Source organism: Neopelma chrysocephalum, unplaced genomic scaffold (assembly GCF_003984885.1).
Source record: "Neopelma chrysocephalum unplaced genomic scaffold, ASM398488v2 Primary Assembly neopelma1_94, whole genome shotgun sequence".
Classification (NCBI taxonomy): domain Eukaryota; kingdom Metazoa; phylum Chordata; class Aves; order Passeriformes; family Pipridae; genus Neopelma; species Neopelma chrysocephalum.
Window position 1 is genome coordinate 414792 of NW_020897756.1, and position 26361 is coordinate 441152.

General features: G+C 42.2%; 1 protein-coding gene across 3 annotated transcripts in view; it reads right to left on the bottom strand.

Annotated features, from left to right (window-relative positions):
- The window catches only part of EYA2 (EYA transcriptional coactivator and phosphatase 2), an 81798-nt gene that overhangs the window by 16329 nt on the left and 39108 nt on the right, over positions 1–26361 (bottom strand). For 2 of the 3 annotated variants that reach the window (XM_027693962.1, XM_027693961.1), the window contains 6 exons: positions 25707–25849; positions 22837–22953; positions 10089–10156; positions 7957–8134; positions 6216–6343; positions 5652–5735 (listed from right to left, as the gene is read on the bottom strand). In XM_027693962.1, coding sequence (XP_027549763.1) covers positions 5652–5735; positions 6216–6343; positions 7957–8134; positions 10089–10156; positions 22837–22953; positions 25707–25849 — 718 coding nt within the window. The remainder of the gene's footprint in view (positions 1–5651; positions 5736–6215; positions 6344–7956; positions 8135–10088; positions 10157–22836; positions 22954–25706; positions 25850–26361) is intronic. The other variant, XM_027693963.1, reaches the window with a different exon arrangement.

Here is a 26361-nt window from a genome sequence, read left to right on the forward strand (position 1 = left end):
GCAACAAAAGCTGCATGACCAAAAATAATTTCTTTGTATTATACACGGCATAAGTTTCAGAAGAGGGAGTGGAATTTAAACCAAACTGATCTTCATTGCCTTCCCCTCCACACAGGAAAATCACTGTATTTCGATATGAAAGTCCCTGATAGCTCTGTGAAAACCCCAAAACTCCCGGAAAGCTTGGTGGAGAAACACATCCCGGAGCGGAACCCTCAGCACAACGGCACGTCTGGCTCATGCAACTTCCTAAAACAAGTCAGCTCCCTTTGGGTTTGTTTTTTTTTTTAAACCCTTTTTCCCAACTGGAAAGCAGGTTGCCTTTCCTCCTGCTTGTTTAATAACCCAGCATTGTTCCTGACACGTTATTTTATGTCCAAAATGATCCTTTAATGGTTCCAAATGCCACACGTGCACTTTGCTCAGAACCCCCCCCCCCCGCTCTCCTAAGCTGCAGAACAAGAGGTTCCATCCCCATGAGCTCCATCCCCTTGACTTGCTGGGGATCTGCTGGGGATGTTCCTGTGGATGTTCCTGCTGCTGCTGCTCATCAGCCAGCACAGATGATAAACACAGACCCCTGCTCCCGAAATACACGTCTGAAACAATCAGATGGCTGGAATTATTCACTCCCTCCCCTCCAATAATGAGCTAAATAATTGATATAGCAGCATGTCTAAAGTAACAGACTTCTTTATTACCTGTAGTGATTGAATGCTTTTTTAATTTAACTTAAAAAGGCATTAAACACAAGGTTTAGCCTCCAGTGGGTAAAAAAATCTCCGACTTCCTCAGAAAATCCTTTCCAAATTGTATTCATCTTGACTTAATCCATGATCTACTGAGTGAATTAGGCTCTATTTGTTTTGAAAATCTATTTTATGGAGTTCCAAGGACTGTGTTTTCCTTAGGAAGGGCTTATTCTGCCTTTCTGACCAGGATGCCTGCGAGCAGCCCTCAGCATAGGCCTCTGCAGGTTTTTAACGTCCCAAGGTGCCCCACACATATGACTAACAAAATGTAAATAAACACAGCTGAGCCAGTAAGAAATTGGAAGGTTTTCTCATTAAAGAAATAAAATAAACAGATGTCCTTAAGCACTTTGGCTCATGTTTGTCAAAGGAATGGAAAACTCTCAGATGTTTGAACAGCAGTCATGATATAAGGCCACATCTCAAGCGAGAGAAGAAGCAAAAAAGCGACTCCATGGCACTTAGAATTAACTAATAGTCCTCAAGGGAGGCCCCTTTTGATTTGAACCTTAGCAACTTCTACAAATAGTTTTTAACAGCCGAGCAATAAAATGGGGTTTTATTCCTTCTCAGTTTGTAAAGTAGTAAAGGACAGACTCGGCCATTAGGAGCATGAATCACCATCAGATTTGATTAAATCCCCACGGTGTTTTTCAGTCAGGTCCTGGCTTTAGGGTCCTGTGAGAGAACAAAGCAGGGAAAAGCCCAAGCTACTTGAGGCCTTCAGTGAAAGCAGGGAAAAAAAGAAGAAATTAAAAAAATCAAACCTAGGGTTTTACAAGGATCTCCAGTAGAGCCAAGCAGGAACTTTTCAATGACTATTTTTTTTTTTTGAATTGGAAATTATAATTCATTTAAAGGAAAGCTTTTTTTAAGAACATATAACTGCCAGTGAAACTGTTGAGGAATAAAGTTTCCTAGATCCATCAAGTCATAACAAGACAAGCCACAGTTCACAGACAGCCAGCACAGAGAAGCTATGGCATTTGCTTAAATGCCAGAAAATCATGTTTATGTCCTGTCCTCAGCTGGGCATCTCAAAATTGCTATGGTTTTTAAAGGGAATTTTATAGATCTGAACTCCCAGATATCAGAAGACATTGTCAAAGTACTGATCCAGATCCAACACAATTCAAGAATTTACACTGTCCTATGCATTCAGTTCTGTAAGTTCGGGCTAAGATAAAATCCTTGTGATTTGCTTCCAGGATTTCAGAGTATCTTTCTTGCATGTAAGGATGAATTTTAACTCCAGATTTTATTTGAGTCACATTTCATTTGGACACTACAATCCCAAGAAGTGCATACCAACACACAGCCACAGGAGAACACGTTCTGGGAACAACACAAAATACTAAGGAAAGGTATTACCTTCACACACACCTCCCAGTTAGGGAATGCAACACACCCTGTGCCCCCTTTTCAAGGATGCTGATCCCTCAAAAAGTGTGAGAATGAATCCAACTTAATACTTCAAATTTCTCAGACTGAAAGAGATGCAAAAGTTTTTTATGGCTTAGACAACACAGATTATGGAATAAACTTGCAAATAATCTCAGTCAGGGAAAGAGGAACAGACTCATGACTTTGGCACAGGAGTGCATGCAATCTCTTTATATTTTTTCTGAATTAATATCACCAAGAGAATCTTTCTGTGTTCACCTACCTGCTTCAAACAAGTCCCTTGACTTTTACCCAACTTGTGGGAAAGACCAGCAGCCCGTTACGGATTTTGAGCCATTTCTCCCACTATGTTTAGTGAGTGATTTGGAGGGCAGATCCCTGCAGACATAGTAAAGACTGCAGCCACCTCCCTGAGGAGCTCTATTCTACACACCTGAAGGGATAAAAAAGGCTGGATGGGCAGCAGGATAATCTATAATGGTCTACACCTGCTGTGGTCTCTGAGCACATGGTAAATATTCTGCAGTCATGGTGTGATCAGAGCCCTGCAGAAGAGGTCTTACAAACCCTCCCTGAACATAATATCCAGGGTTAAGTGCCTCTGGAGCTCTTGGGGGTGTGTGTGTGAAGGTAGTACCTTTCCTTAGTATTTTGTGTTGTTCCCAGAACGAGTTCTGCTGTGGCTGTGTGTTGGTATGCACTTCTTGGGATTGTAGGGTCCAAATGAATTGTGAGTAAAACAAAATCTGGAGTTAAAATTCATCCTCACGTGCAAGAAAGATACTCTTGAAATCCTGAGCTTTTTCTTGTCAGAAGGCTTCCTGCTGAGAAGCCAAGGGTGGAGAGATGTCCTTGGGTTTGACAGCTTTTGTGCCCCCATCACTCAGACTGTGACTCTGTATGTTGGGGCAGGGATGCCCCCACTCAGCTGTGGGCAAGGAAGAGGCAAAAGGAGATGTGAATGTGCAGGCTCTGACTGCCACTACAGAGGTTATACAGCAGGGACCACCTGGCAAAGACATTAAGACCCAATGTCAGAGGATTGTGCAACCCATGGGCCAGAGTAAAGAGTCTGGGCAGAGCAGCCCAGGCTGGGCTCTTCATTCATGCTTCAATCTGGAGTAAGTCTTGTGTTTTAACTGCTACTGGTGCTGTGGGCAAAGCATTTTCTAAACACCTGAGATTAACCCTCAGTGCTCTGAGGAGCCCACATCTACAGCAAGAACCACAGTGGTTTCCCTCAGAAACCAAAGAAAAGAGAATTTTCGCAGGAAATCCGGTCAGAAAACATACACTGATGTATTAACAGTTAATACTTGACTACAACTGATGATCTTTTTTGTGAATTCTGCCCCCTCCATTTTTTTTTTCTCTTTTTTTCTTATTTTTTGGACAGCTCCCTCTTGCTGCCATCACCAAGGAAGGGGCAACACACAGAACCATTTGAGATTTTCTCACTACAGAACAAAGGAGTTTAGACCCAAAACTCTGAAGCTGTGGTTGATGTTCCTCCTCCCATCTTCCCCAAAAAAATCACCCCAGAAAGAGGTGTTATTCTTCAGCTTGAACAACTTTATAGACTAATTCTTTGCACACCTGCACAGCAGCTCTACAGGATGACACTGGGACATAAATGTTGGCCAGGGGAATGGTCAAGATCCTATAAACTGACATGTTTTCTGGAGGAAGACACACTGAACCAAGATCTCCACGTGTGAGGTTTAATTATAAACATGTGCATGTCTAATTAGAGGCACGTGAATCTTTTATGATCAGTTATGGACAAAAAAAATAAGAATTTAGGTCTTGACACTTAATTTACTTTGAGATTAGCACTTCCTATGCTACTGAAGTAAGAGATTATGAAATTATTAACCTCTGACTCTCTGTTTCACTTGTACCTGATAGTTTTGAATTGTGTTACTGTTTAACAGCTCCCAGGGCAGCCTGTCTGAATGTGCTGTATTTCCCTCTTGGTTTAAGGTCTGTTCCAAAGCCCACCAAAGCTTCTGGTTGTCTTTGGATCAAGCCACCAGACTATAATACTTTTATAACACAATCATTTCCCTTACAGGAAAGCCCTGAGGAATCAATAGTGAAGAAACAAATGAAGAACTGCAAAAAAAAAAAATCCTTCTAAAGAAGTTTCTCAAGGAGCCTGTTGTAACTTAACAGGTAAAAGGTGATTCATTCATTCATCCAAAAGAAAATATTCCTGTTTGTATCATTCCTTAAATTGGCATAAAAGAAACAGCCAACAGAAGTTTTGTCATTTTACAGATTTATAGACAGGTTTTCCAAAGCAGACAATTGTTTCCTGATCCTGCCTAATCCTTTCTGGTTTCTGCAGGCAGCAGGTTTGAGCTTACACAGGTACAACTCCTTCGCTGCATTCCCTGGGAAAAGCAACCGCCTCAATCATCCCATCGGAATAAATCCCTGCCTGGAAACACGGGCTTGGTTCTCAGAGGGTGCTGTTAGAAGTGTTAGCAGCATTCCAAGTGCTGCAGTAGACCTTCCACACCACAAACACCACTTTATATCCTTTACAACTGCGCACATCTAACAGCGAACAATAAATCTATCTCACTAATTACACGTTCAGCTCGTTACAACCATCATAAAAAAGTACAGCTGGTAAAGCCATGAAATGATGTCAAATCATATTTCTGCCTTCTTGAGAGAAGCAGGGCTATTTTCCAGTCTCCTGATGAAGCTGACTGCTCAAAGCCATGTGTAGAAACAGCTGCCAACTAGGTCATCCACTTTTAATTAGGTAATGATATTGTCTTTTTTCCCACCCATTTAAAAGTGTTTGACATTCTGTAATGCAAAGTGACTTGAGTGTTTATCATAAAAAGCTGCCTTAGGAAGAAACTGAAGCACCTGGTACTAAATCCAAAAGCCAGTGGTTTTCTCTTTAGCAGCCAAGTTCAGTCTGTTCAGCCACAGAGTGAGTTACCAAATAAAATGGAATTGCCTGCATTTCAAAGGGGGGGTATCTAAAGTAAGCATAGCTAGATATGGTTCCTAAATCCCCTTAAAAATATGAGCAGCTATGTGGGAAGCAGAGCCAGTGTTCTTCATGGCAACCTAGACTGACAAACACAAAATCACTCTTAAAACGTTGTCTGAGATTCATAAGAAAACACTGATCTACCAAAAAATGTGTTACCTCATCCAGGCTAAAGTTCAGGCTGTCTGGTTGCCTGATGCTCTTTCTTGCAGAAGACAGACACTGAAAGACCATCCCCATCCAGCAGCAGCTGAGCAACACCAGCTTTTTGAAAAGACAAGGGGCTACTTTGCAAAGTGAAAAGGGAGGTAAATTAAATTCTCACATGTTGGGAGGAAATACCACAGGACACATTTACACAAACACGTCTGAATAAAAGCGGCAGCACCTGTTTGAAAAGCTGCCTCGTTCAGCTGCCCCCACAGTTCCCGATGCAATTTGGCTGGACAAGCAGTAATGCTAAAAAAATTGAATTTTACCTTCCCATATCTGGACGCGAAGGTTCCCGTGAGTAAGGAGTGAAAAATAATTATCGTCTCGTCCAAATCCCACACAAACACACGCTGCGATGACAGATGGGGTGGAAAAAAAGAAATATAGTTACACATTAAGCAACTGCAGGAATAGGTTCAGTCAGCAAATATGTCCTGTTGGACTGTTGAGCTTTTTAAGATCTCGAGCCCATTTGGAGCACTGACTGTAGATGCTTTGTGAGAGCAGGCAAAGGGAAACATCAGGAATTTTGGAACTGTGTGTGTGCTGCTCATCCTGAGAGCCTGCTCTCCCAACAACCAGGCAAATCCCTCGTTGCACATCAAGTCAGGGGAACAAAAGAGCAGACCCAGAAAAAGCCCAAAGGAAAAGAAGTGTACACGGGAAGAACAGTTTGAGATGCTGATAACATAGAAATTAAGCAATTGTTTTGACTACCTATGTCTGCAGGTTTCAGTTATAGGATTTTATTCTGTCTCTGGGATTTGCTACGAGATGCAACTGTTTATCTTTGCTGGATTTACTAAGGGAATATAAATTCAAGTTATTACCTCAATCTCACTGTCAGCAGTAGGGGAAGGATCGTTGCTTCTTTTTGACCGGGCTCGTACTTTGCCATCTGACCCTCTGTGATGTCTCTCTGTTTCTATATCTTTTGCTGGTGTTGTTGAATATTCCCCTATTGGGAAAAACAAGTTCCACTGTAAACTTAAATTTTGCACTATGTCATTATAATTAAAGTATGAAATCTTTCAATGGAGAGCAACAGAAACACTGTGAAAAAATCAACAGAAAATCTTACTCTTTCCACGTCAGCAGCTAACATCGTTGGAGAAATAAGTTTTAACTCCTAAGACTTGTTAAAGTAACTTCAAAAATCACCAAGACCACATACACAACACTTTAAAAAGGATGTGTCACTTCAAAAACCTTATCACATTTTCGTTGATGAGAAAAGCTTTTGAAATTTTCCCCTCCCCACTTCTTTTCAGAGAGAAATCAGAAAGGCAATGGAAAAAGAATCCAAGACCAAATCAAATTCTGAAAATATTTTTTTAAAATTTTGACGAATGCTCATGATTAAAAATATACTTTCACATCAACTTATACTTAAAAATACAGAACTAGCTTGTTGAGCCCTACTCCATTTCACAGAGGACAGTATTTTAGAAATAACTGAGAAGAGACAGTTAAAGGTGAACTTTCCACGTGTAAAGTATCTGTTTTGATTGGCTTGAGTTTCATAAACCTGTCTGGATTTCACTTACCTTACATTACAAATCCTATTCAAACATATTTTTCTTTTCACCTTGCTAAGTTGTGGCCTCTGCAGCTTCCTAGAATAACCATCCTCTTCTTCAGAGAAGCTGGGATTGTGCCTAACAAGCCTTTTTGAAATCATCCTTTCTCAAAAGGGCTGAGATAAGATCTAAGGAATGGAAAATCCTCCAACTGCTTTTAGAGCAGTCTGTGATCACTTCTTTTTAAAAACAATATTAGCTTATTTTTCTTTTAGAGCAACCACAGATGTTCAGATTTGTTTCATAAGCCAGCAGACCCTGCCACGGGTGTGTTGGGTGATCATCCACAAGCTGAGTGGTGTTTTATATAAATGTTATTGCACAGCAATGAAAACTGGTAGGGAAGTGATATCTGAAGATTGCACTCAAACAGGACATTGGAGGATCATAATCCATCAGTAATTCCATAGGATATTTAAGCTTTAAAACTTTAAAATCGAGCATTCAAAGAGAGGCCACAAATCTTGAAGCTTTGTTTTTTTGCTTGGAATCCACCTTGAACTTTCAACTTAGACAAATGGTTTGGTTAGATTTTTTTAAAGAGGGATTTTCCTCTTAATGCACTTATTTATGAATGCACAAATTACTTGTTGTTGCAAGAGGTGAATATGAACCTTGACAGACATATGGGCTAAAAACTCATCAGACATTCAGGAAACTGGGGCTTTTTCAGAGCATGGCTGTTTGGTTTGAATTCACTGCTATCCATGTTAGCCCTCAGTTCTGATCTGGGGTTTGTAGGTAATTGTTTTATCTTTCTGTACTACTACTAACCCTGCACACTCATGAAAACAACACAGGATGGTTTCAGAGAGCTTGGATGTTCAAATCTCTTCCCAAACCCCTGTGTAAGCAGAACTGTAAAATGCCAGGAAATCTGAGTTACCCATGCAAATATATCTATTTTAAAAAACTCCACCAGCAAGTATATAGTGTTTATGCCTCCAGGTGGCTGAGACTGCCAGCCTGGAGACACAAGGGATGCTCTTACCAGAGAGGGACTCTGTGCTCTGACTGGTGATGTTGTGGGAGGACTCCTGCAGGGAGTAGGTGGAGGTCGGGATGGCCGAGGGGCTGATGCTGTTTGCAGACACGTAGGGAGAGTTGTAGGACGAGCTGTAATACTGGGAGTACTGGCTCTGAGGAAAGCTTGGATAGGATGAATATTCCTTTGAGGAAAAAAGAAACATCTAACTGGCACATGTGTGTTTTTATCTTTCAAACGAGTCAGGCACCACAGAAGCAGGGTTACTTACAGATGCAGCGAGTCACAGCTCAGGAATATTTCACTAAAGGACCGTATTTCATTCACTTAAAAAATTACATTTCTGCTTCTCCCAAATGTATTCCTATTTTATTGTGATCGACCAATCAACAGGAGGTCAGAAATCTGGCAAGTTCTGCTTTTTTTCCGAGGATTTTAGTTATCAGTGCTGACACATTTTGTGTTACAGAGTTTAGCAATTTTATATAACAGGGAAGTAGGGTGGCTTTCTGAATTCCATACTGGAATACATGATCTCTGTATAATACATAATCTCTGTAAACAACAAAATACCGAAGAAACTGCAAGAACAGAATGAGGGAAGGAGCAAAACAAGCTGCATTTTCCCCTGATCAGCAACATCTTCTGATCAGCTGTTAAACTAAAGAAATTAAGAGAAAGTAGCAATTGTTTTGCAACAATGCTCACAACAGTCTGTCCAACTATCTCAGCAATAACTAAATGCCTGAATCATCTTCCCTACCTACAGAAAAATGAACAAAAAATACAAGGTGTGAGTGACCTTGGGAAGCTGAGGTATCTCAAAACCCTTGGTCTTGATTTTAAGGCTTCCAAAAAAACTCCACACCCATTACCTTTGCAGGTTTTCTTTTTCTCTTTCTGTGAGAAGCAGGACACTGGAATAGATTATAAAATTTATCTCCAGACAGCTAAAGCATAAAAGAGTTAATTTCTTTCTTTTAATTTTAATTGCAACTCCTGCTCCTGTCCACTGATTTGCTTTTCCAGATAGAGAACTGTGTTCATGCTCTGAGCATTGTCTTTCAGCAAAAGGTTTTTATTTCCTCAAATATTATAATTAGCCTCTGGTATTAAATAAAATTAAATAATAAATGGTCTGTAGAAAGACTAAAAGCACTTTCCTCCTTGAACAGCTTACATCTTTATCTGTGACAGAGCTATTTCATTAACTTTCAGTCACCAGGGAGCTTTCAAGAACAAAGACTCAAGTTGTCACAAGAACAATTAGGCTGCAAAAGCAATGAGATAATTTCATTGTTTTCTCTTGCAGAATATCACAAAATAATGAAAACAGCCTAATTATTTTTTTCCCTTTTTAGGTAACCTCCATGCTTCAATCAAATGCACTCTATCAGCAAATGCTGATGTTTTTAGCCAAACTGAAGCAATAAAGAAATTGCTCACTGTTGCCATTGAAAATACAAGTCAACAATCCCCTTACAAACAAGGAACTGAAACTACTGGCCAACCAAAACACATTTTCTGGGACAGTGGACTCATTTGTTTGGGCCAAACAAGAAGAGCCATTTGCTACTGGAAAACATCTGTCTTGTGTATACGTGCATGCTGTTTATTTATACCCACACATTTATCAAGGTATCTGAGGCATGAAGCCACAGACAGGTGTGTTCTCAAAGGAGGGAGTGCACAGACAGCTCAGATGGCTCAATATTCATCAGGACCTGCCAAAGCCTCTTTCAAACTGTTTTATTTACTGCACAGTGCCAAGACAGCAGACGACAGGACTGCAGAAACAGTTCTCCCTGGAGAGGATGGACAACATATCTGGAAGTTGTAAGATGGCAGAAGGATGATGAAACTCTTGGCACTGCTACAGCAGCACAGCAGAGGCCATTGGGGCATCCTCCTCCTGCATGGACTGCACTCTGTGTGCACTGAAACACATCTTCAAATTAATCAAGAGATCCACAAGTCCAGCAAACAGACAAGGAGCAGAGCAGAATGGTTTTCAGCAAAATACACAGCAGCACCTTCCTTAAATGTATCTGAACACTGGAATAATCTCTCTGATCTGCAAATTTTCCAGGTGTTTAAAATAAGTGTGGAGGTTGCCAGCAATGGATGCTGAACCATACCTGATGCACAGCACTGAATCCTGCAGAATTTGTCAGGCCATTGGCTCCCTGGTAAATCCCTGTTGTGCCTAAGGGAAAGAATATCACAGTCATAAAACACAGCAGCAATTAAAGCAACGGGATGTATTAATACAAATAATTTCCAACAGGAAGCTAAGTACCAGATCACCAGAAAGAAGTATGGCACAAATCTTAGGCTGTAAAGACTTTGGGCTCTTCTGGGGTTTGCTGATTGAAAGGCATTCATTACATACACCAAAACATTGCTTATTGGGCTGGGAAACAAAGCTGGGACACAAGGATTGAGCCCAGATTTAAAATTCAGTTACTCCTTTTTCCAGTAACTAACAGAACAGTATTTTTTATCATCATCTCCTGTAGGAAAACCCCTCAGATTATGTACAGAACCTCCCACACATGCTCTTTCATGCACAGGTATGTCCTGGCACCTGTCCTTATGGACCAGGTTCCCAGGAATTTTCAGAAGAAACGTTTGTTCCCCAGTGCTGATATTCCAAACATAAGAACAATATTGCTGAGATTTCTGGGACAGCAGGGAGCAAACACATTGCTTCATCCTGGGATATCAGGAAGAGAAAGGATGGACATTGTTTTGTCTCAGACAAAGCAGCTGATGTCCAGCCAGGCCTCCTTAGCTAGAGGATGCATTACCACAAACATTTTACGTGGGGGAAAGTAAAGGTTCAGATTGAGATCTCCAGGAATGGTCTTTCTTTGCCTCCCACCGAGGGAGTGGTAGGAGAGCTGCAAGCTTCCCAATCCCCTGGATCCTGCACCCATGGCAAGTTCTAGCCTTGATTTAACTCCACTCTATGCTGGTTTCAAAATTTTTCCTTTCACATGATATGTGAAAGACTTTGGTCCTGCATGGCTGCAGTGGGCTCTTGTCTGGGCTTCATTCCATCACCTCAATGCACCACCAGACTGAGTCCTGCTCAGGCCCTCAGCCTTTGTTTTTTTTCTCATCTGGCTTCTCACCATGTAAATGACTCTGAGCAGGGCTGTCTGAACCACACGACACTCTGCACGTCTTCATGGGGCAACCATTCCCCAAAGATCCACTTGCTTGTTTTTATTTTAGGACACCAGATTAGCTGGGGAATGGACAGCTGAACAAACTCCACTCTGCCAAGTTCAGCTACAAAGCACATGCACCGAGAAATAAATCTCAAGCCAAAAAGAAACGAGAGAGAGAGAGAGAGAGAGAGGACTCTGCCCTCCAGAACTAATTTGTTGACACATGTGGTCTTTAAAAAGAAAAGAGCAGAGTGGAGGAAAGCAGAGTGCAGGTGACTACCAGGTACCTGCCCAAGCCCCCTGCACATCCTGGCTGGGGAGCTGAGCCAGCACAGGTGGGCTCAGGTGATGCCCCCTCCTGGCATTCTTGCCTCGGAGGCAGCTCTGGGTGGATCAGTGTCCAATCCCTCCTCCTTCCCACAGCCCACACCGGGACACTGCCCAGAGCAGCATCCCCAAGACAGCAACACATCCAGCTCTTGGCACTTCCCCACTTCCCACCCACGCTTGGCTCCTGCAGTTTTTCAGAAAGTCATGGATATGCAGCAGGATGAATACACTCCTGTGGTAACTGAGCATTTCTCACCACTGTGAAGGAGAGTAATAGAGCCCCAGTGCTTACAGGCAAAAACAACTTCCACAGAAGACAAAACAGCTCTTGTACACCAGAGCTCAAAACAATACAGGGGGGAATTTTTGATTTTCCTAAACTGTCGTTTAGAAACAATCCATCATCCTTTATTAAAGCTGTCAGGAGGGGGATGAGTTACCTCGAGGGACTCACGCTTTATGTGTAAATTGTGATGAGAACATGTTTATTGCTGTGCTACCTGCACATGATACTGCAGCTTCCTGGTTTCCAAACAATCAGAGAGAATTAGAAAAAGGAGAGATTTGCACAGTTGGAATTAACTTAATCTGAACTTTGCACCAGCTGTGCAGAGCGAGTGTGTCCATGAACACAAGGGGCAGGTGAGTGAGCAGGGAGAAGAGGGTGGAAATGCAGGGGTGAGAGGATGGGGAATGACTCTTGCTCCATAGCTTCCCACAGTGACTAGACCCAGCATGGTGGGTTTTGCACTGTGGTTTTGTATAATATATTTCTGTCATTTTAGCTGAGCTACCCAAGCTCAGGTGTCCCTACGGGCTCCCTCAGCCCAGGGGGTTTTCCAAAGGAAGGACTGTGGTACAGAGACAGATACTTAAACTTCCTGATTTTTTTTTTACCTGCACACTTAAATACTTTGCCAGAGTGCTTAAGACTGGTATTTCCTATAAACTGAAGTTCAACAAGTCCGGCAACTCAGGTTTTTCTCTTCTCTGTTCCTGTCATTGTATCCTGAAGGAGTATCACTTGAGCATAGTTTGTCTAAACTGAGATCAAACACAACTCTTTTTCTTGCCCTACAGCACCACATTCAAAGAATGGAAACCTCTCCCCCGGGGTACATCTTGAGAGCTACTAAACTCACTGTATCTTGGCAGCTCAGTGTTGTTACAGCAGAATAATTACAGATAAGGGCACTCCAGACAACCAAACAATCAAAGTTAGTAAACACTTGGAATTTCTTCCCAGCTGAACAAGGATGCAAAGCTGAGAGAAAAATAAATAAATAAATAAAATCAATTATCTGCATGGAAAAGAAAGTTCTTAAAAGATTCAGGTTCAGCAATATTTCATTTCAACATCAACCTTTATCTCAGGGACTGCTGTAGCTCAGTCCCTGTTGCACCTCACAGGGCAGACTGGAGAGACTCTGTTTTCAATGATGCACCCTCAGTTCAAATGCCAGGAGAACAAACAAGTGCCACAAGCAATGAAGACAAAGATAAACCCTCTCACTCCAGGAGTAGAGAACGAAGCCTGCTGGTCACATTTTCTGTGAACAGCTTCGTAGAATTCAGCAGCTCAGAACACACATCAGAAACGGCCCCAAATGTTTGCTTTTCTTCTCCAAGTTGTTGATAAGAAATAAACACTTCCACAACAAAATGAATTCTGCCACGAGCAATTTCAGTTTTGCATTAGTAAATTTTACACTCAAGAAACTGGAAAATTATCAACAGACATTGCATGCTATCAATTCAGCCCTATTCCTCATGCAACCACTTTTTTTTTCCCAAATGCTTTCCTAAGTAATAGCATTTTTTTGTAATATTCAGAGACAGACTGGAATGACATCAGAAAGCAGTGCTGTGTGGAATGGACCATGCCTAGGAAGCCTCTTGGTGAGCAATGTACAGAAATGCCTGGCCCCCTCCCATTTCTGGGTGGATACTGCCCATTTCCACAGGACTTTTGCTTTCACATACAGCAGCTTTGTTTCCCTGACATCTGAAGGCAGCCCACAATCTCAAACTCGGGCTGATTTCACATTTCCAGTACTGTAGATGTGTGAGCAAGAGATTTGTTTCCATCTATCTTGGTAACTCAATGCCAAGTAATTGCATTCAAACTCCTCCTTGCAAATCAGAAACAAGCCTAGGATCTCTCCCTTTGGATCTTCTCCACGTGGAATATGGCTCACATCTGTGTTCAATCAAGCCAGTTGCTAAATGTCACAATGCCCTCATTCACAGGTAGCTTAAAGAACATTTAGCTCATAATAAAACAATCTGGACTCTAAAGCAGAACAGCCCTTCAGATGTACAGTCCTGTAAGTGTTCCTGTGAAGTATGTATATCCCAAAGACATTTGCATGGAAAGGCACCCCATAAAAGGTGTGCATGTGCCAGGCACATTCAGTGCCACGATTTTCCCCTGATAAGGAAAACGTGGCCCTTCTCTACAGGAGTGTCCAAGGGCAACATGTATAGAGAAACTCTTTGTGAGCTGACTGATGTTATATTCCTGCTCTCATACACATGGATTTCATTTGCTATTTCCCCTTCATTCACTTTTTAATTCAAGCATTTTAAAAATCTATGCCATGGCCAATGACCATTTCAATGGTGCGTGATCTGGCCTGAGTTCCTGCAAAAACTTTCATGCCAGCTTCTCACCCTCTTAGTTTCTATATTTGTCTTTCAGTCACTGCAATAACTGCATTTCTTCCTCTCCTTGCCAGGTATGAGCGAATAAAGAAATGAAGGGAATATTCATGATTATTTTCAGTATATTCAGAACTAAGCTCTGGCATTGCTAAAGGAAAGTTTTCTTTCACTTTACAAATACACAGCATGATACAGGAATAGTGGTGTCTTGGGGAGTGGTGATCATGGAGACAGGATGGGCCTGTGGCAGAGTTTAGATCAAAGCCACAGCAAGCTCTGAAAATCAGGTTTGTGTCCTTACCTTTTACAGGTCAGAGGGGCCCAACATCAGGGACGTGTTCTCCAAGTCTCCTGTACTGCTCAAATTAGAATAAGCTGCTACCTTTAGAAAAACTGATGGTTTGCTCTTCTAGCACTCAGTGAAACACTCAACAGCCAGAGGAGGAGGTTCAACCCAGGAGGACAGTGTCAGTGTTTATCCCAGCTCTCTGGGCAGCCAGCAGCAACTGTGACTCCAGGAACACTTAAAAGAAGGAACACTGAGGGTGACTACCATGGGCACTTCGGAATATGTTTGTGTCATGGTTTAACCCCCCCAAAAAATAGAACAACAGAGCTGACATCCAAGCGTTTCCTCTCACTTGCAGATGAATCGCACAGTGGTTCCACAGAGAGTTCTCTCAAAGGATTATTTGATCATTTAGGACTAATAAAATAAATGCCTGCAGGGGTCAGCTGATTTCCATGGTATTTTACAAGCCTGCACATAATGGCTTGTGCACTCTCACATCAGCGAGCTGCTTTCCTGCAGGAAGCAACTTTGCCTGTGAGTGATGCAAAGGCCTCCCTGCTCCTCCCTGTGCTGGGAAGAACATCTGACTGAAGACTTGCATGGTCATTCAGAGGGGTTCTCTGCAGTGCTTTAGCTCTCTGACAAGCTAATGTTTCCTGCAGTAAATACTGCCTTCTCCAAGCTGCTACTTTTTAGTGAGAGGTTAAGCACTCATCAAAATTACCTCCCACCAGCTATACTCCAGTGCCTTGTAAGGTTCCAAATCCTACAACATCTGCCTGCATTTACTGGGCAAGAAGACTCATAAAATGCTGCATGGCTGTCAGCTGTGGAGGTATTTCAAGACTATCTGACCTGTTAAAAGAGAAGAAAAACTCAACCCATATGTACTTTGCAGCATATTGCTCAACTGTTTGCCATTAGACATAATGAACCCTTCCCCAAAACGTCTTGTATTTCTGTCTGGAAGGGCTCAGACAGTGCAGGGAAGAGCACACTGTATTAACCTAGATGAAAAGCATGATTCTGCAATGTTACAGCACTTGACATCAGCAGTGTCTGTTAAAGGACATTGTTCCCAGAAGGATATGAACACCTCCTGCAGATAATACTCTCAGATACACAACTCACTCAAAGTATGTCCATTTGCCTCCCACCACAATCCCAGGCAGGCCTGTGGGCCTGACCAGGTGTTTGAGGGCACTCTGAATAGTGATAGAAAACACATTTTATGCTACAGTTTTTCTCAGTCAAAGCTCTTCCCCCGCTGCTGCTCCTGGGAGTGCTCAACCCACAGAGCCTCAAAGAGCTGTAATAAGTGATGACCAGAGCAGTTTTAAGGGCCTGGCTTTTACCATCCTTTCGAGCCTGGTCACCTGTATAGCTCAATCCAGCTTAACAGTGGTGTTGAAAGTGCTGGGATGGTTTATAGTTACTCTCAGGATTTGAACCATGGGAAAGCAGTTAGATTTTATTGTATTTTGAGAAGGTGTTTTTAACCACTTCTATCAAACGATGCTGCAGCTACAGAAGGAAATCACTCTGGACTGTCTTCAAAAACAAATCACAAGGAAACATTTTTGGGCCAAAAAGTGATCATGCTTAAAATGGGATGCAGACTGTTTCTGTGCAATCCTCCTTGCTGGAGAAAACAATCAGCAAACTATTTGGGTGACTCCATGGACACCAAGGAGTAAAGATTCCTCCAGATGTAGTTTCATCCTGAACACAATCCTTCTCTGACAGATAACAAGACATGATAAAGAAAAGCTGGATTTGCCACCTCCAATGCTGAGTAGTGGCCACAAGACTCCAGTTCCCAGCTCAGCATTAAAATCAAACAAGCCTTATCACATCTGCTATCATGCAATTGGGGATAAAAATATGCCCTGTCAGCATAGCTACATAGTTAGCAATTCTCTTCCTCTTGAGCAGAGTAAATCTCTAAATACCAGTGGAAAAGAGGCAATGGGTAGCACGTCTCCACTCTCTGAACAGCTACTTAGGATCCCTGTAAGTCTCAACTGAGCACTCCAGAGCCAGGCATTTGCCTCGAGGCTTTTCCAGCCCCTCTAAACACTGTTCCAGTACTGCAAGGCCTCCAGGAGAAGAGCCAGACAGTGGCCAAGAGAGGATGCTCAGAGAAAAGTGTAAGAAAAACAACAGTAGAGTAATCTCTGCCCTCGTATTGCCTTGTCAGCTTCAATTAACCTGCCAGTTACAGCCTTTCTAAGTCCAGTTTATATCCTCCTCTTTTTATCTTTAAAACTGTCAATGGATTCTTCTTCAGACAGTGCAGGTATTCTCAGTTCTGGAGGTCACAGTAGTGTCACTGTTTAAACCCTGCCAATATAAACAGAAAGGGCATCCAAATTACATATAAAAAGGCCCATACAAGTGTTATCCTGTGCCAGCACAGCAGTTCAGAAACTCCTGAGCTGCACAGTCTGTGCTGACTGAAGCAGGGTCAGACTGTGCTTGTCCACAAACATCATCCCAGTCTCTCATCATATAATTACATTCTATTTTTTCCACCAGAGCATTACCTCACACAGAGCTTGGAAATGAGATACAACAAAAGCAGCACCAATACTGCACAGCATCATGAGTCTGATGTTTCTTAACTTTCAAGTGCCTGACTATGCAGGTATGATGTTCCCTGACACAGAATTTTATGTGTAATTTTACACCAGCTCTTCTATTGCCTCCTAGATATTTTGAAGCAAACATCACTAGATATAGTGAATCAATTATTCAGTGAAGCTTCTATAACATTTTAGCATATTCTTTGCCAACTGCACTATAAGCTGAATAATCAAGGCCAAGTTCATAATTTCCCAAGCTGTTACCATCCTATGCTTTTGGATTTTTTTACATCCTACAGAAGTGATGAAAACAAAATCCACAAACAGAAGTCTCCGTGACATCCAAACATCTCTGGGAGTGTTTTCTGTGCTGATTCTGCTCATTAAACCATGTTTTGAGTATTCTATCTGACCTCCATAAAGGCTCCCAAGATGGTCAAGCAGCAGATTAGGGAACCATCACTTCTTTCTTCTCTGTTGGCTCCCACTTCCTCATCATACCCTACCACAAACTGTATTTTCCTTACCCAGTCCCTTTACTATTCTTATTCCTCTACCTTATTCCCCTCTCTCATTCATGACTGTCCTGCCTGGTCCCATCTCCCCAGTGTCATCTCCTGCAAGCCTGAAGACAGACAGACACACAGAACTCAAGCAGACACAAGACACCTCCAAAGTAAATGCTCTGTCTTAGAGGAGATTCCTATTTTTGACTGTCCCAGTCAATATTTGATTTCCATTCCACGGGAAGGGTCAGAGCAGAGCTTTCCCCGTGGGCAGCAGTAGCACAGATCCCTGCAGCTCACAGGGCATCACTGTCAACACCTCTGCCTCTCCCCCTGACTCCCCTCCCCTGTAAGATAGCTCGTTTTAAAACAAAGTAAATGGAGCAGAGTCAGCCCCTGGTGTTTAAAAATCTTTGAAAGGGAGACTGTGCTGTTATGCTAAAGGAACCTCGTATTTACACTGTAAAAAGTGAGGTCTGACCCCTCCTGAAGAGAGGCCTCTCCCTGCTGAACTCACCACGGAGTGCAGCACAGCTTTACTGCCATGGTATTAGACTGCAATTAATGCAAACCAGCTGGGAAGCAGAACCTTCTGAAAGAGGCTACTCGTTTTCTACTGAGGTTTTAATTTGATGAATCTCAGGCATCTGAGAGTGACAGTTTGCTGAGAATGTGCTCTCCCTCTCCCTTATTTTCTGGGACTTCTTATGGATTCACAGTCTGTATGCTGAAGTGTGATCTGCATTTCTCAGGTGCAGATTGAAATTCCACCACTGTTTTCATCACCAAGTACATACAAAAAATCAAGCTTAAAATTAAACATCCACTTCCTCTGCAAAGTTCATGCAGGCAGAGGTAACTAATTATGCCAAATAGTTATTTATGACCTCATATTGAATTTGTAGCACACAAACAGGCACATAATTGCAAGAAATTCAAGCACCTCTTGGAAAAAAGTCTGTCTAGATTATCCAGGTATCAACAAGGGTCAAAATATTTCCAGCACAAAAAAGAACATTTTAATTGATTAATTATTCAGAATTTATTTGGTCCCAGGCCAGGAGAACAAATCCATAACCAATTCATTCCACAAACATAAGCAACATATATAATTAGTCCATTTTAAATCAGTGTTGCACAAAAGAAATGCTGCTTTCTTTTTCACTATTTGACAGCTGATCAGAAGGATTCTACAAAGAAAACAAATGCTTAGCAGTAGCAAAGAATTTCACTGCATAGGTCTTTGGTCCCAAATTTATGTCTGTACCAAACTCAATACTGCTTTGCAACTCCTTGGCAAAGGAAAGTTATCCCAGTTACATAACTGAATTTTCCTTTGTAATGTAAAAAGTATTTTGTGGGTAGATAGATTTGGATATTAAAAAAAAACCAAACCAAAAAAGCAGCCCAACCTATTCCTGCCCAATGACAGTATCCACAGTGGTCTTTGGCCATTTTTAACTGTTGTGCAACTTCATAGTTTCATACCAGCTGTCATTTGAGCAATAATAACTGAAGAGCAAGGCATTGTCTAGGAATTAATGACAAGCTGAGAAGAGATGGCCTGATGTGCAATAAAGGCGTAACACATGCTCATGCAACCACAGGAAACGCTCTATAAGCTGCCATTGCACTCCCTGCATAACTGCTGGGTTTCTATGTTAGGGAATATGCTGGCACAGCTTTCTCTTTGTGTTTTACACAGCTCACTAAATGCTAAGTTTCTTATATTCCAAAGATTTCTCCCCTCTCAGCAACAAGCAGTATCCTCCATTGCCAGATAAGACAGTGAGCTTTTGGGGGCAGAACTGGAATGCAATCTTTGTGTCTCATGTTCAATTTCTATCACTGAATAATAATTTTACCAGAAGTCTGAGGAGATCACTGAACTGCTAAATGGTTAGAAAATGTAAACTTAGAAAAACATGTGCTAAAAATCACAATATACTTCTAATACCGAGCCCAGGGTGTTTGGCTATTTGGTGCTGCAATTGTAACTCACTTACATGAGGATTGATTAAGAAATGGCATGGACCTTGAAGCAACATTTTTTTACCAGCATTACAAATTTATTGCTTTGAGGACAAGAATCTAATGCAAACTGTTACCTCCTCTCGAGATTCGTGACTCTAAACTGCCATCCCCAGATTGGCCACATGCATATTTCAAATATCTTCATTATGAAACAAATAATTTAATATTTTTTAAAATAAATACTGACATGAAACAACACTGGTAAAAAAAAAAGGGGAGAGAAAAAAAAGTCACTCAGAGAAAATAAGTGAATACAAGATTTCAGTCTGAATGTTACACAAAGTCTGATGATATACTATTATATCCATTGTTACATGGTGATTAAAATCATTATTTCAATCTACGTTACCTTTGCAATATAGTTTCCTGTCATTTTTAAGAGCTACAGAACTTGCCAATCTCATCTTTTATATTTATATATGCGTTTGACACACTGCATTAGCTATTTGGCTTACAAACTCTTCCCCATTTAATTTATTATCATGCTAGGGAAGCATGAAAATAGATTTCCCCTTCTGGCTGCCTGTAAAATAGTTCTCTTTCTTTACCACTTAATGACCAAAAGAATGTTCTATCCTTGTTTCGCTTTTTAGCGGATCCTGTTCTCACTCAAGAACCAGGATACAACTGGAGTTCAAGGTGAAAAGCTGAATGCTACCCCTTTACACCTGCATCACCTGTGTTTGTAATGCAAACAACAGCCCTTAACAGGGAGCAGAATTTGGTTTAGAAGTACCAGGTTACTGAGCACAGTCACCAGGGAGGGAAGGCTGGTGCCAAGCAAACATGAGAGGAGACAAAGACAAACCAGCATCAACTATGCTGGCACTGACTGAAGGACAGCATTTGTCCTAGAGCCCTGTGAGAGACAGGTTTGTCACCCAAGAGGCCAATTATTCCTCGGTGATGGGTGTAACACCCCTACAGTGGGTTACACCCTTACTCACTGCTGGACCGTGTAACTCATGTCTGAGGGGACAGTGAGGAGGAATCGCTCGGGCTGCACCATCCGACCACCCGCACCCACCTGCAGGTGAGTTCACTCCCCTGCTCTGGGAGCTGCTCCTCAACAGAGGCAAACAGCACAAAGTTATTTCACTTATGTGCTTGTGCTATTACCACCTTACAATATTTGCAGAGAAGAGCTTAAGAAAAGCTTTTTTTCCTTGCACCGAGCAGCACACGCTGCTGGAGACACCGTTCCCTGCTGGTCCCCTGCACGTCGCCCTCCTCATGATCTCTCTTTCCTCAGGATGCAATAAACATATTGTCCTTGAAGTGAGGGTTAAGAGCTTCACTCAAAGCCTTCACTCAAACTTGTTTTTATAACAACATGCTAATATAATGCCAAGGTTGCAGGTTCTACCCCAGCAAGGGCTATTTGCTTCAGAGTTGGACTTGAGAATCCTGGTGGGTCCCTTCCCATAGAATATTCTGCAATCCGAGATCAAGTATATCAATAAAAAATTTCCCTTTTCAGCTGGTTTAGCCCATCACCAGCAAGAGGGTGACCAAAAGGACTGATGTGAACTTGGCAGAAGTCTCAGTGGTCCTGGAGCTGGCTGGCAGGGAGAGCTGGGAGTGATCACTCCCCACCCCCCAGTGCTGTGCGTGGGAAAGCACTGAGCCCACATTCCTCGGTAGCACTCAGCACAGGAAGGCTCCTGACTCCTCACTCAAACCTTTCACTAGCACTCAGCAAGGTAAATAAACGATATGGTCAGGGAGCTTCAGACTGTTCCTCTCAGGAGCAAGGAGAAGAAGGGTGGAAATACTTGTTTACAGGGAGACACATTTACTCCTCCCTGTGCCTCGGAGTGAGCACCTGCCACTTGCAGAAACTGTTTTCCTCTGTTTTCTTTTGCATTAAAGGCTTAGTGAAGTGGCTGAAATGATCTCCCTGGAACAAATATCTGAAAAGAAGTGATTTCACCAAATACCACAGCATGGCCCTAGGGAACAGTCACGCTCATACACATAATTCTCAGCATGTTTTGGTACAACACGTGCTTGTGTCACTATTGTTTTCAAGTGTAATATTTTCGAGCGCTGATGCACAAAGTTTGCTTGTCTAAACCTCTTGACTGAACAAAGGGCCCACCTTAAAGACTTCAGTCCCAAGAAAGCCAGAGTCTGCCTTCTCAAACAGCTCAGTAAGCTATGAGAGATCACACGTGGGACAGGTGAAACCTGCAGGAGTCACCGTGACAAAAAACCCCAAACCCACAGGCTCCCATTTTGATTTCTTTTTGTGCCACATTCAACCCAGATGTCTCCAGCATGTGCCATGAGGTATCCAAGCCCCCCAAACCAGCTTAGTGTTAGAGATACGTGCTCTGACAAAACCAGCATATGCGGTCTCAGCAGATGGGGTCAACTGTTAGTCCTCAGCTTTCTTAAATAATTTCTAGAATAAAATGAATTTTACCTTGTTTCCCAGTTTTCGTAACTGTTTTGGATACTAGTTACTCTCCGATTTCAAATCAAAGTGGGTGTGTGTGCCCACCTTTCCCTTTCAGGATTGAGAAGAATTAAGAGAATTGACAGTTTTGCAAGGGGGACAGCTCAGTGTAATGACATAACAGGGCATTTCGCCCAGAATTCCCAACAATATCAAAAAGCAAAGTGACAGACTTGATCTCTTTCCCTTTCCCACAGCTTGTACAACAACTTGGGAAAGCCATGCAATCACGCTTTGGTTTTCCAACCCTTGGAAAATCCCTAAAGGGGAGGACAAAAGCAAAGGAGAGGTTTATCCTCGTGCATTTGCCTTCCTCCAGTGGAGTCACTCATGGGTTTTTTAAGTATCAAAGTATCAGCTTTTAAAAAAGAATTAGTGGAGAGAGTATACAGCAATTTAATCTCAGAGCAGTTTGTTCAGGTCAGCATAAGGCAGAAAGAAGCATAATACTGACAGGACTGCTGGCATGAAGTGTAAAGCCACCTTTTTGTTTTGCTTCCACTCAGAATGCAGGAACTCACACTAACACAACAATCCCAGGTATGCAGCCACAGAACTAATTAAAAGAAAGAAAATGCAATTTCTGCAGAACGACAAAACTTATATTGATCTTCTTGAAATTTTTCTGGGGTAAACTAGCGTTAATCCAGTCCCTCAGCCAGAAATCAATGCCTTGATGAGCAAAACAGATCTACCACGGACTTACCTCCTTCCCTGTGCTGGCTGCCTACACCTAAAAGCTTTCCACAGTAATTTCAGCAGGAGAACTGGTCCAGCGTGGGGGTGTGAGGTTCTGAGCAGCCACAGCCCCTCCTGCCAGGCCCTGAGCTGCACTCACCGTGCATCTGGTACGTGTAGGGGGCCTGTCCCGCCGCTGGGGCCCCAAAACTGGATCCATAGCTGAGGAACCCACTCTGTCCTGGGGAATGGCTCAGGCTGTCCTCTGTTTTAATGCCTTCGGGGTATACAGTGGGAACCAAGAGCAGAACATGAGTGTTTGTCATATAAAGGTGTAAAAAAGCAATTTCAGTAATTAACAATTTACCAGCTACATTTTCACTAATAAACTCTTCTTTCCTATGCTTTCTTTTATGTATTTATATTTAAATACATGTATATTTAATTACATGCATTACTCAAACAGGTCTCCTAAATAACAGTCAAACAAACAAATCACAAATAATATTTGAGTCAGCTACATCCTGTATCCATACCTGAATGCACTTCTGCTAAGGCAGGTAAACAATCGTGAAGAATATTGTTTTCAAAAACAATTTCTGAACAAATAGTTTTGCTTCAGAATTAAACAAACTCACTGACTCATGAACTTTCTGAACAGTTATCAGATGCAAGCAAAGATTAACAAAGCAACAGGACCTTCAGCGAAATAACCTCAAGACTTCTGTTCTCCACAGAGTTATTTTTTACTTGCATTATTATTTTCAGCTTTGGTATCAAAACATTTATTGGCAAGTCATACAGGAGGGTTATCATCTATTCAATTAGATATAACATACAGTTCAGGAACAATAGGTAAGCCCTGAAGCCACAAAAGTCTTTTAATTTCTAAACCCAGGCAATTAAACTGACAATTTACAGGCAGGAACAGCAATAGCTGAATTAAACATTGCAAGATGAAACCCTTGCTGGTAATGAAAGGGGTTGATATTTTATTCTGAGACGCTGCCGAGGTTGTACAGCTGTATTATTAAAATAAACAGCTCAAAGGTGCATCTTATTATCAACCCTTAGGGCGTGATCCTTCCCTTGTCTGCATGTCTATTTGCACACAACAAAAAATGGCCACTGGACACTGCCCAAGTGATGGGACCAAACAAAGACCTTGTTGATGTTTGGGGCTTGGATTTACACACTTCCCAGGCTGCTGCCATCTTTTAGCATTTGTAGGCAAACCTGGCAGAAGACAAGTTGAATTCAGGTGCCTTTCTCCAAACACGTTTTCCAGCCGAATGACTCCTAAAAGCAACCAGTCTTGTGTTCGCTCAGGTTTGGAATAAGTTCTCCCACATCATGTTTTCTCTAATAAAAATCACTTATTTTAGTCTTAGGTGAGAAGAGCTGTGATGCAATTTGGGTCCAAGTTAGCAAGAAGATGATAATGCTGCACAGTGAAAGGCAGGACGTTTCTTTGGACAGTGAGGGAACACGTGCTGGTGCAAATCTCTGGCTGCGTCTCTGCTGGGGAAGCAAAGTGTGCACACAGAAGCCACTTTTCCCCACATCCCATGCTTTTCAATTCCATCAGCACTCCACATGCCAGCATTCAACCTACCCCGGGTACAATTAATCTTCAGCCAAATGGGCCTTTTTGGAAGTCTAAAAATTGTTGTCAGACAGCGAAATAACTTAGCACCAAATTAATTTCCACACAATGTTCTGTTTTGTCTAGAAACTGGCCCAGTTTTATTTTTGTGCCTAAAAACAATACTGCCTCATTGTTCTTGGTTGCCAGCCAGGTGGAGTTTTTCATAGGCTGTGTTGAGTATCTCAGAGAGGGTGTAGGGGCTGGGGGAGGGAAACCACTGCTCAAGGATGCTAAGAGGTCATCCACAGGATTTATAAGCAGCATATGGGCCTGACACATGTATGCCCTAAAGCCTCTAGGCAGCAGCAAATGGCTCTACTTTCACCTGCTCTAACAGGACAACTGTTCAGAGTTTGCCTTGGAAATCAGCCAGCCGATGCAAACACACAAGTAGCTCCAGGAGAGGGTCTCAAAACATTCCTCTCATCATCCTGGTAGAGCTCCAGCTCTGCCAAGCCCACTTCCCTGATCCTCCAGACTGCTGCACTGAACCTCCCTTCAGTAAAAGCCTAGTCAATGGCTGTGTAAGAGCTTCTTGTTGGGAAGACATACTGTATTTGCCAAATAAACTGAGGTGTTTAAGAGCACAAAAGAAACAAAACTAAGAAGTCATTTCAATGGTGCAAGACACAGCACTCAGGGGATCAGCCAGTGACAAGGAGGACGCTGCTGACGCTTGGTTTACCAGCATTCCTCTGCCAGGAGTGCTGGTTTAATTAGTTCCCTGTGTGAATCCCCAGCTGCTCCTGCCCAGCACTGTCTCCCCACAGCTGCTGGCAAGGCTGGGCAGAAAAGCAGGGAACAAAGCTGACTGGGGTTAGAAACATTTATTGCACCTACAACTCATAACTGTCCATTTAAACACAAACCATCTTCCAAGACCAAAGTACGTTGTGTCACTTCACCCAGGTTCTATTCTGCTGTGTGTCTTGGTTCTTCTGTAAAATGCACAGAAAGTTTTTCTTAAAGTAGCTTGTACCATTGAGACTTCAGGAAGAATCAAGGAAAGCAAAGTGTAGTTTATATAAATATCATATTTACTGCAAGAGACTTTGTCTTGGCAGTGAATCATGGGAACACTCACCAGCTACTACTCCTAAGTGGCACATCCTACTGAACCTGAATTTCTCATACCCTACCACTGACTGGCTCCAAACTTCACCTAGTTTGTAAAAACACAGTCCCCAACACGAAGAGCTGACAGGTAGTTCAAAGCAAACCTAACACTTTTAAACAAGTCAGATTTTCCCCCGAGCCTAAAAAGAGAGCGTTGCTGCGCCACAAATGACATTTCACTGCAAAGCTTAAAAACCTTCAAATCCATTTTGCTGGCAGCAAGAGGGCCACGTCCCTCAAAGGTAACACGACATGGGAGTACTCACTGTAGGAGGGAATTCCATAGGGCTGCCCTGGAGGAGGGTAGGCAGTGTATGCAGCAGCCTGCTGGATTCCCGTGCTGTACTGAGTCTGTCCGTACGTTGCCATTGTTGGGAAAGATGGGACTGTCACTATATGGGGATAATGTCTATTCAGAACAAGAAAACAGAAGGTCTAAGGCAATAGTTACTGCACATGGTCTTCTAGAGCACAAGTGGAACACTTCTAGACATCTCAATAAAATAACATCCAAAGCGTCATGATGAATATTTTGGGAACTAGGAATTGTCTAGATTGGTGCAACAGTTAGTTTCAGTGTGTGGCTCCTGATATGAGCCATCAAAATAAGCTACCTAAAAGGATGGGGATTTTAAGACTGTGCAAAATATATGCAAGTTAAAAAAAAAATAAAATAAAATCAACACTGCTTTTTCACGTTTCATTTTGAGTGGGCCAAACAAGTGAGTGTGACAGGAAGCCTCTGACATTTCAACATATCCCTCTGTGGTCACTCATAAACACAACAATATTCAAACTGATAAGGTTTGGCTTCCCAGGGGCATGAAAAAACAGTGCACAGTACCTCAAACCTTATTTCACTCCATATCTAAGAAGATTAAGAAGCAGTTACTTCGTTGTGCCAGAGACGTGCGGGGGAAC